This window comes from Podarcis pityusensis (assembly GCF_964106645.2).
Source record: "Podarcis pityusensis genome assembly, chromosome: 6".
NCBI classification, from domain to species: Eukaryota; Metazoa; Chordata; class Lepidosauria; order Squamata; family Lacertidae; genus Podarcis; species Podarcis pityusensis.
This window is the reverse complement of record NC_138030.1, coordinates 94,618,998-94,632,915: the sequence shown is the minus strand read 5'-3', so window position 1 is coordinate 94,632,915 and position 13,918 is coordinate 94,618,998. Positions and strand designations below refer to the sequence as shown.

The window sequence follows — 13,918 nt, the reverse complement described above, 5'->3', positions numbered from 1 at the left end:
CATAGCTCAGCAGGAAGCCATATGTTTTGCATGCTGAAGTTCTCATATTCAATTTACAGTATCTCCAGTTAAAACAATCTCAGGCACAGTCAATCAGAGCAGATAGCCTTAAGCTATATGAGCTACTGGATCAATGTGGCTGCAAAAAAAGGCTAAAGTGATTTTAAGCTACACTTAAGTTTCCAAGTATTCAGCACAAGTCAGCCCTCATCTGGAGTACTGTGTCCACCATGTTGTACAACGTTGGAAAAACAACAAGAAAAGACTTGTGAGTGAGGCAGTGCTTTTTGTCTTCAAGGCAGAGAGTTGTGAAGAAAGGGAGTTACTTTTGCGGTTCAATGTTTGCTCCTAGTTCCTTCTCGAATTTGGGACATTTTCTCCCTCTCACAGCACTCTTATGACAGAGCCCAGAATGTGCCAGGGGGACTCCTGACTTTTCAAGAGAAGCTTTGTGGATAGCACAGGAGAGAGCAACCCAGGGTTTTGTTTTGTGCCCTCCAAAATTTCATATCCTGACTTCTGGCTATAGTAACTGTCTCTCTTTAGATAACGGTCAGGTGTTTGACACAAAATTGAGAATTATAGCTTTAAATTCATTATAATGCTTTTCCTAAACCAAGCCAAGATATTAACTATGTTTGTTGCCTTGCTGTATCCAAATGTATAGGCCTTCTGAGACCTAGTTCATGTAACAGTTTTCCAATACATGTTGCAAGTGAAAGTGTATGGAACTATAAAACAGTATAATGTGGTTCACTAGCAGCGATAAATGAAACTCCTTAAGAGGTTAGGGCTCCACCAAGATGAACCCATATATTTTTATAGCAGTGTACAGAGTGTTCCTTCCATGAAAGAAGGAGCAAGTTTTAAAGAATATAATGGGTAAGGAAGCGTGCCAAAGGGCAATACACAGGATTGCTAAGCACTAACTTTCAGTTGATTTCTGTGGTCATTATACTTAGCTATTCAGGAGAACAAAGCAGTCTGGTGTTTGTTTTCTTACCAATAGCATGTGAGCAATAATAACTAGCTTTCTACTGTGGCAAGTGTAGTCCAGAACTATACTTTGCCAATATTGATTTTGTATGCCACCAGACCCAGTTATTGCTTTCATCACTATACAGTGGTACCTCAGGTTACATACACTTCAGGTTAAATATGCTTCAGGTTACAGACTCCGCTAACCCAGAAATAGTGCTTCAGGTTAAGAACTTTGCTTCAGGATGAGAACAGAAATCGTGCTCCGGCGGCGCGCAGCAGCAGCAGGCCCCATTAGCTAAAGTAGTGCTTCAGGTTAAGAACAGTTTCAGGTTAAGAACAGACCTCCGAACGAATTAAGTACTTAACCCGAGGTACCACTGTATCACCAAGAATAAGAGGAGAATAGCATGGAAGAGTACGGGAGCAAGCCAACTCAGCCAGGGCGTCTGTGAAGCCCTTCACTGGCATCTCCACCAAAGCCCCATACTCTGACCTTGCATTTTTAAGAAAAGTACATCTCTAGATCCCTCCAGAAAGAAAGTTAGGCAGCACAATGTACAGATGCCCTTCTGAGCAATTTATGTGAAATGAGTCAGACTGGATGCTCCTGCCTGTTAAGTGTTTTTAGCCAATGAGTGAACTGATAAATGAGTTGTTTGGACAACTGGCAAAAGGAATCCCTGGGGGCTTAAGCAGCTTCTGTTTTCTCCTCCCATTTAGTGGTTTAGGGTTGACACTGGGTGGAGGAGTTTTTATGCGTTTAATAGCTATGCAGCAGTCAGAAATTCAACGGCCTACAGCTTTTCTACTACAGAAATATAATTACAGTGGTGCCCCGCAAGACGAATGCCTCGCAAGACGAAAAACTCGCTAGACGAAAGAGTTTTCCGTTTTTTTAGTTGTTCCGCAAGACGAATTTCCCTATGGGCTTGCTTCGCAAGACGAAACATCTTGCGAGTTTGCTTCCTTTTTCTTAAAGCCGCTAAGCCGTTAATAGCCGCTAAGCCGCTAATAGCCGTGCTTTGCAAGACGAAAAAAACGCAAGACGAAGAGACTTGTGGAACGGATTAATTTCGTCTTGCGAGGCACCACTGTATGGGGAAATGCTCAGGTTAGTACAACTGATAATTACCTGAAGAATGGATTTATATTGGAATAAAAAATCATTGGGTTTGGTTGTGGCTCAACCTGGTAGTCAACAACAGGAGAAGAAATGCTCTGGCAGCCTAAAGATCCAGCATGTGTTCATGGACAGCGTGGAGCCATACAGAGATGTCTGACCAGCTGAAGAGGAAAAAGAGCCAGCTGCCTATCACCATGTTCCTCCACAGGACACCAGCACCAGCAAGTGCTTCTGACCCACGGCCAAGCACTTTGGGGTACCAGTCTATCCCCCTTGTTGCTGTTTCCACATCACCCTCCAGCAATGAGGAAGACAGAGCCACCACTGCCGCCAGACTGTCAAAGAAGACTAATGAACAGAAGGCTGGAGAGCCCTTTTCTGTTCTTCCCTTGGGAGATATGCGTACAGGGACAGATTTGCCCATTTCTCTAAGCTATTGATTGTATAATGCTTAGTCTTCATTGTACAGCTCAATGATTAAGCCCCTTTGTGGGAAGAAACACTGATTGTACCAAAACAGTGTCTGGGTGTTGACTCGCGAGTTGATGTTGCTTCTATCAAATACACGAGTGATTGTAAAGAAAAAGACTACGTCTGTGATTTATTAGTTTGCTTGTTTATACTCCTTATTGTGGAGCAGTTGCCCTTGGTGATATCTTTTTGTCTGACTTTGCAAACTGGCCTTTTAAAAGCCTTTTCAAGGGTTTCCAGAGGTTTAGAGGGTGTTTGCAGGCTTTTCCAATGGTGTTTCAAATATATGCGATTTCACTGACACACACAGACTGCCCTGTCCTGTGAGGTTCCATTGATGTGTAGTTGCTTGTTGTGCATGATGGCCCACTGGTGAGGTAGAAGGGCCCCGTGGAGTAGTTGAGCATGATGCTTGGCCAATGGGGTTATTTGAGATGCCAACATGGAAAGCCCTAGGTTCCATTACATCAGCTTGATGTTCACCCTCTTGCAGGGGAAAAGTAGCTTGGCTGCTGCTTTCATCTTTATGATGTGCTCTGGAGAGAGGGAGATCAGCCTCTGGTATGTGAAGACACTGAAGTAAACCAGTTGACACATTGGAACAAGTTGACTCTTCTCTCAGTAGATTACAAAGCCATGAGCTTCCAGGGCTGCTATCACGCTGGTCAGATGTTGCAGTGCTTCTTCCCATGTTGGAGATTGGGTGAAGAGATTGTCCAGGTGTGGGTAGATGTGGATGCTCTGGAGATGGAGGTGGGCACCAGGGCAACCATGGAGAGGAGGCCAGACCAAGCAAGAGGGCTTTATTTTGAAAATGGCGGTGTCAGACTGCTTCTCTTACAACTGTCTGCCAGTATTCCTTTACACTTTTATTATTAAGACCTAGAATGTTTGCAAAGATATCATGACACTTCAGCATTCTAGAGAACAGGTAAAGGAAATGGAAGGACTTTAACACAAGCAAGCAATGCAAGGGTTCCCAAACCTTTTTACTCCACAGACCATGTGGAAATATATTTAGCTTCTTGCCTGTCTCCAACTACAATAGGAAAGGCAAGAATACTTGTAGACCCAATTACATTTATGTAAATAAATTATAACAGACAATTTGGACCATCAAGGTTCAGATGGTTTTTTTTTTAATTTTTAGAAGTGGTTCTCTTACTTAATATCTGAAGGTACAGAGAAGTTTTAAATAACTAAAAAGTCCCCAGAACTTTGGCAAAGGCAAAAAGAAATTGCTGGATGAGCTATGAAGCAAGCAATTGTTAACGGGGAGGTCATAGCTTGGTTCTCTAGGAACAGACTTCCAGTTGTAATCTTGATGTCACTGACAGTACATAATACAGGCAAAACAGACCAGTGGTCTGACTTCAGAAAGGCAGCTTCATATATTCAAATAGTGATAGCAGTTCCTATGAAAATAGATCAGCAGGAAAAGAAGAAGGGGGGGAAATGGCAAAATAGTTCTCTCCCCCCGGACTGTATCATGAGGAACAGCACTCCAGCAAGACAGAACAGCTGGAGAGCTCAGAGCAGGTGAGGTGGGGGGGGCAGGGGCAGGGCACAAATATGAGAGAAATGTCAGGCCCTTGAGAACAGTGTGTTGTCATCCTTTCACGCAGCTTTCTTGTTGAGACACAGACTGCTCAGGTGAAATTAGAAAACATCCAAATTGAATATTGTACTTTGTAATCACTAAGTGGTCCGTTAACATCTATTCAAGTCTCTTCACACACCATAAACCTTTAATACTGTTTTTAATTCAAATCAAATTATCACAAGACTGAAACAGTCTCCTTCCTGTTTACTGATCTTTGTCAACTTTCAGCTAACTAAAAGTGTTTGTAACATGCAAAAACAAAAAACCAGAAGCCACATTTCCCCAAAGAGCATACTGAACAGCTTGCATTAAATCAACACTACGAGCCAAAAGATACAAGCTACTTTTGTGTTAAAAGTACCATTTAGCTTAGAAAACATGCTCTGTTCTATTCTAGTGCTAATAAATAGGACCAATTTAATTCTTTAGCAGGTGCACTACATTTGCCTAATCACCACTTGTCACATTTTAATATCATGTAAACAGAATCTAAAAATAAATGAGTTTACAAATAATAATAATAATAATAATAATAATAAAGAATTTTTTACTCCAGTTGAAACTAATACGGTCCTAATTTGACTTCAAGGCTGTTTTCCCCAAAGCCATGCCCACTTGCCCCACCTGACCTAACACTTCCTTTTACCAGTTATGGCTGGTATGTCAACTATGTCTATTCTGGGAGAGGGACAGTCTGGCCCCAGTGATTCATGTACTGGTAACCTCAAGACTAGATTACGATGTGCTCTATGTGGGGCTACCCTTGGGGTTGGTCTGGAGGCTCCAGTTGGTGCAAAATGCTGCTGTTGATGGGGACAGACTATCACCAGCACATAACTCCAGTGCTCAAAAGCTTCCACTGACAGCCCATACACATTTGGGCCAGGTTCAAGGTTCTTGTGTTACTTTACAAGATCCTTAATGATTCAGGTCCAGGATATCTCAAGGACTGCCTAATCCTTTCTATCCCTGCTCAAACACTGAGATCTTCAGTGAGTCAATGTTAGTGGTACCCCATGGGCGGAATGCACAGCTTGCATCAACCATGAGCCTTGCATTCAGTATTGCAGGCCCAATTGTATGGAACTCCCTCCCAGTTGACAGGCCCCCTCATTTAAACTTCTGGCACCAGCTTTGTGTTTCAGCAAGCATCTAAGTTTTAAATTATTTTTACCCTTTTCTGCTTAAAGATGATTGTAGTTTAAGTGTATGTAAACCATTTAAATAAAATAAATAAAAGCTACTTTCAAGGTATGCAGGCTGTTTCTCTCGAGCAGGGGAGGGTACAAAACTTTGTTTAGCTTACATTCTTTGCCGAGCAGAAGGATGAAAGCACTAGGGCGGGTAAAGCTGTCTTACCATTCATTTCAATTGCTTTGACTTACCTTGGAACTATCAGAAGGTTGTAAAAAGTTTGGTATCACAGTAGCATTACCCTGGGTCTAGGGCAGAGGTGAGCAACCTGTAGTCCCTAACACAGGCATAGGCAAACTCGGCCCTCCAGATGTTTTGGGACTACAACTCCCATCATCCCTAGCTAACAGGACCAGTGGTGAGGGATGATGGGAATTGTAGTCTCAAAACATCTGGAAGGCCGAGTTTGCGATGCCTGCCCTAACACCTGGTTGCCCCATTGTTCCATCTCATCAGAATTCCTTCCTTCCCTCTTGTTTATGTCCTCCTGATTTTCCTTAGCTTTTAAATGTGTTTTCCCCTACAGTGGTACCTCGGGTTACGAACTTAATTCGTTCCGGAGGTCCGTTCTTAACCCGAAACCGTTCTTGACCTGAGGCGCGCTTTCACTAATGGGGCCTCCCACTGCAGCCGCCATGTGATTTCTGTTCTCATCCTGGGGCAAAGTTCGCAACCCGAGGTAACTACTTCTGGGTTACCAGAGTTTGTAGCCTGAAAAATTTGTAACCCGAGGTACCACAAGTTAAATATTTCTATTTAACTTCAGAACAATTGAAAAAGTTATTATTTTATCTGATAAAAATTATCAATCAGAATTTTTTTTGTATGACACCCCCTTACCCTCAGTCTGAGAATAATTTAGTAGGCTTCTGCCATATGTAGCCCATTAAAATCAGAAAAGGGATCTTACTTTGAAGTTGCTTATATATACACATACACACCTTACTCCCCCCCCCCAAAAAATGAGTCTCATAAAAGCAGCTGACAAAATATCAAACAAACATCAAAATTAACAATACTCCATCACTAAGAATACAGTTACCAGACTAAGCAGCATCATGGAACAAGAACGGAAAGGGGCCATACCTAACAATCAATAAATTGAATTTAGCAACAGTGGAATCAAAAGCTTGTTTTCTTAGAAGGGTCTTCAATCCTGGAACACAAATAAAGAGGAAGATAACCTAAACTCTTGAGGCAGGGACTTCTACAGATATGGCACAACCATGGAGAATCCATTGATGCATTGCTACCAATCATGTCTCGGAAGGCAGCAAAACACACAAGAGGAGACAGCAGCTATCTTAAAAGGTGGACAAATTCATGCAAGAGGAAACAGTCTGTTAAGGAGCTTGGTCTGAAGCTGTTCAGCGCTTTAAAAGGTAATAACCCACACCCTGAACTGCATTAGGAAATGGGCTGACAGCCAAGGCAGCCAACATAATAAAGGGATTGTGTAATCCCTGCATTTTGCCTTAGTAAAGATTTTAGCAGTAACTGAACCCTAAATAGTTTGAGGGGTTTAAGTATGTTATAATGGAGGGGGGACACTGTATGCTTGAGAGTAACCCTATCAAACCCAATGGGCTTCCTTTTGAGCAGCCATGTTGAAAATTGAAGTCAGACAGTCTTCATTCCTAATCAGAAAACTTTTGTCTTTGGTTCCACCTATCCTGGATCTGATTCCACCTATGGCCAGCATGCAACCCTCTTGGCCTAAAACTAATTAGTCACTTCTCACCACTGTGCTGTGTACTTCCCCCAGTTGTTAGCCAACCATGCATGGTTTTTGATCTGCAAATAATTGCTCAAGGACTTGGACAATCAAGTACTGTGCAGGAATCTCAATTATGGATAGGTTTTTCAAAAGTAAATGTTATTGTAGATTGACCAAATTTGTACAGGTAAAAGACTGGCGTATGTTTACAAAGGTATAAAATGCAGTTTCTCAAAAAGCAGAAAAATATGCATTATGATGCACAAAAATAGAGACAGGTACAGCTTCCCAATGAAGAACACAGTAAAACAATACTCTGATTATCCTACAAGGATGGCAAATGAGCAGGTCTCAAATCAGGTGCACCATTTCCGATTTCAATAAGGGGCCAAGTTTTTCAACAGGGTTTTAAACAACCTCTCTTCATTTATTCAAGATTACCTGCAATGCTTTTAATAAATATTTATTTTGGGAGTTATATTCCTCATAATAAAACTGTAGTAATGTTACCAACATGGAAATGAGTGCCCGTTTTTGGAAGTAAAGGAATCCGTGCTTTTCACCTAGGACACAGGCTAATTCCAACAACAACAAACTGACCTGATAGGTGCTTATCGGGAATAATGACATGCAATCAGAAATATGGGTTGGAGGTGGTTATATTACCATATATGAACTATCCCTACTTTCCAAATCACAGTCAAGAGGCAACAAACACATACCTGATTTTGGAATTACAGGTCATTTCATTCTCAGGATAGTGAATATCAACTGCATCCTGGATGACTGTGCCATATTCATAGACTTTAATCTTCTTTGTCACCCCAGCAATAGCAAAATAGTCACAGTCTCGATCAAACTCAATACTAAGAAACAAAAATGCAACCAGAAAGAAAAGCATAAGAGACAAACCAAACAAAGCATATTCCTAGCTTATTATTATTATTTTATTTAAATTTCTCAGAACAATAAAAAACTTTCAACATTGGCATCATTTAAAAAGACAACAAACCTTTTATCGCCTATGTTCGCCGAAACCTCCTCTCACCTATACCATTAACTAGCAAATCCCTCCCTAAATGTAAATACACTTAATTAAAAATGTTGAAGGATTTTTAACCAATGGAGAAATAAACAAGAAGATGCCATGAGTAAAAAAAAAAAAGGGGGGGGGAGATGGTGTAGGGAAAGGCAATGTTGTTCTGACTTTGTCTACTCTTCAGGATTATATAAAATGACACCATAGCAGGCGGACAGTGGTTGCTGGAGAATATCTGGCCCTGACCTGACCAGGTTAAGCCATGCCTTCATCTAGCCAGTGACTCTTTCTGAAATGCTGACTTCTGCCACTGTGTGGTTCCGCAATAGTTCTCCTGCAGCTGGAGAGCTTTATGCAGATGCTCCAGTGTTTTTTTCTGTTTTTTTCAATTTCTTTTTACCTTCCACATTAACAAATACCCAAATGTCAAACCTGACAGCTCACACTGTGAAAGTACAGGGGAAGATTTGACCTGTGGTGTTTGAATAAATATGCTGCAGGGCAGCTGTCAATGGATTTCTTTTACAATTAAGAGTCCAAGTACACCTCCTCACCCTCCACCCTCCACACAGAGAATGCCACTTTTAAGCTGGAAGAGCTAAATGTTAATATAGGGAAAGAAAAAAAGGAGCAACTTGGGTAGATTCTACACTTTAGCCAGAGAGGTAAAATCAATTGCACCAAAGCTTCAACACACAACATCCAAACCTGCAAGTGCTTTTCAAAAAGCAGGACCTTCTTAAAATGGTTGTATTTTGTGTAGCATGCAGTAAAAGGCCAAATAGGATATTTCCACACACACATGCCTCTCAATAAAGAAATATTCTACATCTAGTTTTCCCCTTTCCCCTTTGTAATATCTCTTAGGACTTGTCTAACGTTCTGGTAACGACATTCCACATTGTCCTGCTCCACGCTATTGGCAGTCAGGAACGAGGAGCAGCTAACACTGGAGTGTTTTGATTTCATAACATGAGACAAGTTATGGAAGGGAAGAGGAAAACTCTACAAAGGGAAGCTTTTTTCCTTGGGGGAAGTTGTGAGTTTATTGTAATGTCTACTTTGACGACGGTTAATGCACAGAATAGCACTGTATTTATTTGGGAGAGGGAGTGTTAGGGGAGGGGTAGTACCTCTGATGGGGGGCATGTCATGCTCCTTCTGGGGTACTTTGGCCACTTTGGTCCCCACCCTGCACTCAGCTCTCACCTTTGGCTCCTAGAAGCTGTCAGCATGTGACAGCGGCCACACCCCAGGAAACAGCTTTGACTGGCTGGCTAAACCAGGTGAGGAGAGCCAATGAGTCTCAAATCCTTACTGAGTCAGGGACTTCCCCTACATGTGAAAACAGGCTCCGGCAGATTGAGTGGATGAGACAACATATTGAACCTCTGCAAACATACAGGTCTTTTGTGGTCATTCTCCATCATGAGTTGAGAAAGCATCCTTGTGGCTACACAACATTCCACTGAACCAAATTACTCGGCCACACCTCTGAAGTGGGAAAAATAGCCATCCAGTCTTGGTTACTTAGCTACAAGCCTGGGGTGCCAGTCGCAAGAGAAACACTTGTTCTCCAAGTTCTGATCTTGAAGATGAATGGTGCCATTTGTGAGGTACAGATTAATGCCTCAGAGAAATAACAATGATTACAGTTCAATGCTGATCAGGGAAAAATTAAAGGGGAGAGAGGTATGCTTTCAGGATTAATTTGTAGAAGCTTCCTAGCAGAATTGCATTTTGCAGTGCACTTGATCGCCTCACAGTGTTTTTCCTTGTCAACTTACTCTGAAAGGGTTTTACAACCAGGAGCCTATTCTACCACAATGGATTTATTTGTACCACAATCTTAATTGAACTGCTGTGTCAGCTACTGTTTCTTGCCCTGTGGATTGTGCTATGGCATAACTAAACTGATGTCAGCTATTCATCTACTTGGATTCAATTTATACCCTCAGCCTTCTGCTGCTGAAAGAGAAATATTACCATGTCTGGTAAAGGTCCATGTTATTAGAACTGAAAATCCTCTCTTACCTGAGGAGATTTTTGTTACTGTTAGACATGTAAGCTTTGAATAGTTATATTCCATGCTGTGTATTTTCACTCCCTAAGAAGATATAACTTGTCAATACTAAAATTAGTATTTAATGATGTGCCCGCAAAACTTAATGGGCTATCTAAAATTATTTCTAAGAATATAAATAGTGCGCATATTAACCAATGACACAGTTTGCTTGAAGGTCAGAAGCCTGAGAGTCAGAGACATTGCAGGGGTAAAATCAACAAAGAGATAAAGAACTGCCTTGCCAATATTCATCTGCTGAGTAGAAGAGAAGAAAAACCTTTAGTATGCACATGGTAGCTTATTTTGAAACAGAGGAGCTACTCAAAGTCCCAGTTATTCTGCCTCTATATATAAATAGAAGAGAATTAAAGGTAGCAGTTAGGTCCATTCACAACTGCATAATGTCCTGAAGGAAACTCTACCTGAACAACCTGTTTTGCATAAAACAATACATTGGAGAAAGCATGAGCCAAAGAGACATATTGTGGGCTGACTCAGACATAAGAACCCTTGACATGCCAGCTTCAGCCCTTGCATAGCTTCAGAGATCAAGGACTGTTTACTGACTGGTGCCGCAAACAGTTGGCACATGATGCACTGCCACTTAAACAGTTACAGTTATCTTGGTGGTTCTGCAACTGTCAGGATATGTGACATGTAGGTATGTGGCAATTCTATGATGACAAAAAAGCACAGAACTTGATACTAAACCTAACAGGCAGTATTCTGAGAATCTCACCAGCCTTTATTTTTTTTAACCTTGTTTAGTCCTTACCACTGCAGAGACAGAGAGGATGTAGACAATATATGCTGAAGTAACAGAAATGGCAAAATAATAGTTCTGTTGGTTAGGAATGAGGCTTCTGCCCCTCCCACAATTAGTAGGACCAGAACAAGTTATGAATAAAGAGAAAAAACTGAAGAGCAAATGCAAAGTTAGCAACTGGGCAAGCTTGATAAATCTGCATCATTTATATGGGGCACAGAATTTTAAATCTTCCTGGTGGAAAATTGGATTGCCTGGGAACTTTTTTATTTTTTTTAAGAACACAGCACTGTGGTACTTACAGTCCAAAAAGTAAGTTTGTTTTGCAAATTAGCAAGCCAAAGTTCATGCATTATATAAGGACCATATTGTTTCTTGGAGATGAAAAAGATGCCCTCCTCCAAATGAACATCTGCAGTATCTTGATATACACTTTTAAATAGGCTACAAATTAAGATTAAATGTTTAAAAAATCATTTAATTATCTGCAGATGGAGATTTCTTTGAAGCTTTAACAGCTTTAATGGGAGATGGCATCTCCTAAATATCAGGGGCTAAAAATTATCAGCTAAAGCTAAATAAAAGAGGTCCCACTGGAGGCTTAGTGGCTTACATTTATTAACTTCCTGAATTCAAAGTATGCAAATTTTATCCCTAAAAATTAAAAATCTCTCAAGCATACACAATAAAGCTATTTTTTAATTCATCATAGAACCATTATAAGCAATGCCAGGGAAATCCATAATGAGACTATTGTTTTGACAATCAAGATGCAAAATACCAGAAAACAATTCAAGAAGTCATTACAAACACTCTTAAGAATTGCCAAGCCAGTTCTGTTAATTTTATGTTATACTTTGAAGTGTGAGCATGCTTTAGGGCCATTGTATTTTCTAGACAATACTCTGGAATGGAGGCGAGGTATAGTCCTACCAACTGAAGCCTGCATAAATGGCCAGGTCCCATAAGTTGGCACCATCTAGAAGCAAGGGCTTCACAATGAACTACCGCTGAACACAGCACTGCACATAACTGTCAGCAACTACATACTAACAGAAAACTCATTCTCTGAGCATGAACCATTTTGTTGTCAAAGCAGTTCACCATTCACACCTAAGCATTGGCAAGCCTGAGTGAACAGACCCTGTAAGCAGTGTCCACAAAATAAGCAGTGTCCACAAAATTTGGCTAACAGCTAGAGATCTGAGGTTGCCAGGATCTTGTCCCAGCTAAACCTCGTGATATCCCAAAATATTACAATGTCGGAAAGGGGGAAAGAAGGTGGGAAAGAAGCAGGCAGTTGTTAGCCACGCAGATGATCAGCATCACCATGATCAGCTTCTGCCACTTCCTGGCAAGGCTGGGCAGGCGGCACTGCCCCAGGTGGGGTGCACCAGCCAAGGCGCCACATGGCATAACACTGCGGAGCCCTGAGGCACCGCCGGCCTCCCAGGAGCCAGCAGTTGTGGCTTGCCCTGGCAATAGCCTTCCGCTGTGCAAATGGCAGCTACCAGGAGCCACCCTCCAGAGCATCACGCAAGGCACAGGAGGCGGCTCCGTTCCGCTCAGCGCTTGGTGCGAGGAAGGGAGCAGCCCACTGACACTCACATGGCCAGGGAAAGAAATGAAGGTGCTGCCAGACTCCTGAGGCAGGTGGCTGGCCTGAGGAGGGAGCGAGTGAGCAAACATCAGGTGGCCTGGCTGGGGTCTCCGGATTAAAGCATGCAGTGCTGGCTGCAGCCAGGGGCGAGCAGGGATTCACAATACATTGCCTGCTCTGAAATTGTGAAATTACTCTCGCGATTTTAACCTTAAACTGGTTTTAGGCAATGTATCGATACATTGTCCAGGCCTACCTGTGACCCTCCCAATGTTGTTAGACTACAACTCTTATCATGCCCGATCATGCTGGCTGGAGTTGATGGTGCCTGGGCCACAGGTTTCCCACCCCTGTCCTTAGTAGACCTTTGTGCTATTCACAGTCAAGTCAGTGTGCTCTTACTAAACCTCAAACGTCTCTCTTATTCTGGCCCAAGGACAGTTATTTCAGGGTATTCTTCTAGCTATGCTTCAAGACAGCTCTGGCAAAACATGTGTATTTCAAACTAAGCTATTGAAATAAATTAGAAATCTGAACTGAAAGACCTGACACCCAAATCCACTTTTACTACATTAAAGAAATATGATGTGCCCTGGGGTCATAGAATCATAGTTGGAAAGGACTTTCCTGCCGGCTCCTCAGGAGAGTCCTCACCCATCTTTACACCCTGGCATCCCCTAGAGCAGAGGTTTTCAACCTTTTTGAGCCCACGGCTCCTTTGACCAACCACATGCTTTCTGCGGCTCCCCTGCGGTATACGAGGGAATCCCCACTTACTTTGGAGTTCCATTCCGGGCTACCACGTGGGGATTCCCTTGTTCTGCTCCTGCCCCTTTTGTGTGCCACTTTCAGTGGGTGTGTGTAAATGGGAGCATGTGTGCCAGTAGTTCACAAGTGGGGACTCCCCTGTACTTGGTAAGAACTTGGGCTGTTTTGTCATTTAGTGGTTTTGCCTATCCTTTTATGAAGGATTAAAATTTAAGCAGTACAGCTTTGAAAAGGCGTTTAAAAACTTATGAGTCATTCACCGCCCTGCTCAATGTTCTTTCTGTAAGGTGGCAGCCAATAAAAAAAACCTGAAACACGATTCCTAAGCAGCCCCAACTGGCAGTGACTCAGGCCTCCCCTCAGCAGCTGGGATCACAGAGATGGGCTAGAGGCACACACTCAAGCAGCACTCTTTCAAAGACAACCAACATCACATAGCACAGAGATACATGGAAAGTAGAGAAGCACATCTTATTTGTCCGTGCCGAGTAGGGAGTTACCGGCTTTGCACTGGAAGCCGAGTTTTGTTTTCATCTGAGGGAGGGAAAGAAGGAGGAATGGGGGCTGGGGCTGCTCACGGCACCTCTGACC

The 13,918-nt window shown here is 42.3% G+C and overlaps 1 protein-coding gene and 1 long non-coding RNA gene across 4 annotated transcripts in view; both read right to left on the bottom strand.

The window, feature by feature from the left end:
* Positions 1-13,918, bottom strand: part of COP1 (COP1 E3 ubiquitin ligase) — a 101,031-nt gene that overhangs the window by 52,988 nt on the left and 34,125 nt on the right. For all 3 annotated transcript variants that reach the window (XM_081012157.1, XM_081012156.1, XM_081012158.1), the window contains exon 12: positions 7,812-7,955. In XM_081012157.1, coding sequence (XP_080868283.1) covers positions 7,812-7,955 — 144 coding nt within the window. The remainder of the gene's footprint in view (positions 1-7,811; positions 7,956-13,918) is intronic.
* LOC308480674 lies at positions 2,678-7,775 on the bottom strand. The gene is made up of 2 exons (XR_013988215.1): positions 6,459-7,775; positions 2,678-3,457 (listed from the first exon to the last, which is right to left on the bottom strand). It is a non-coding gene; the product is annotated as an uncharacterized lncRNA (long non-coding RNA).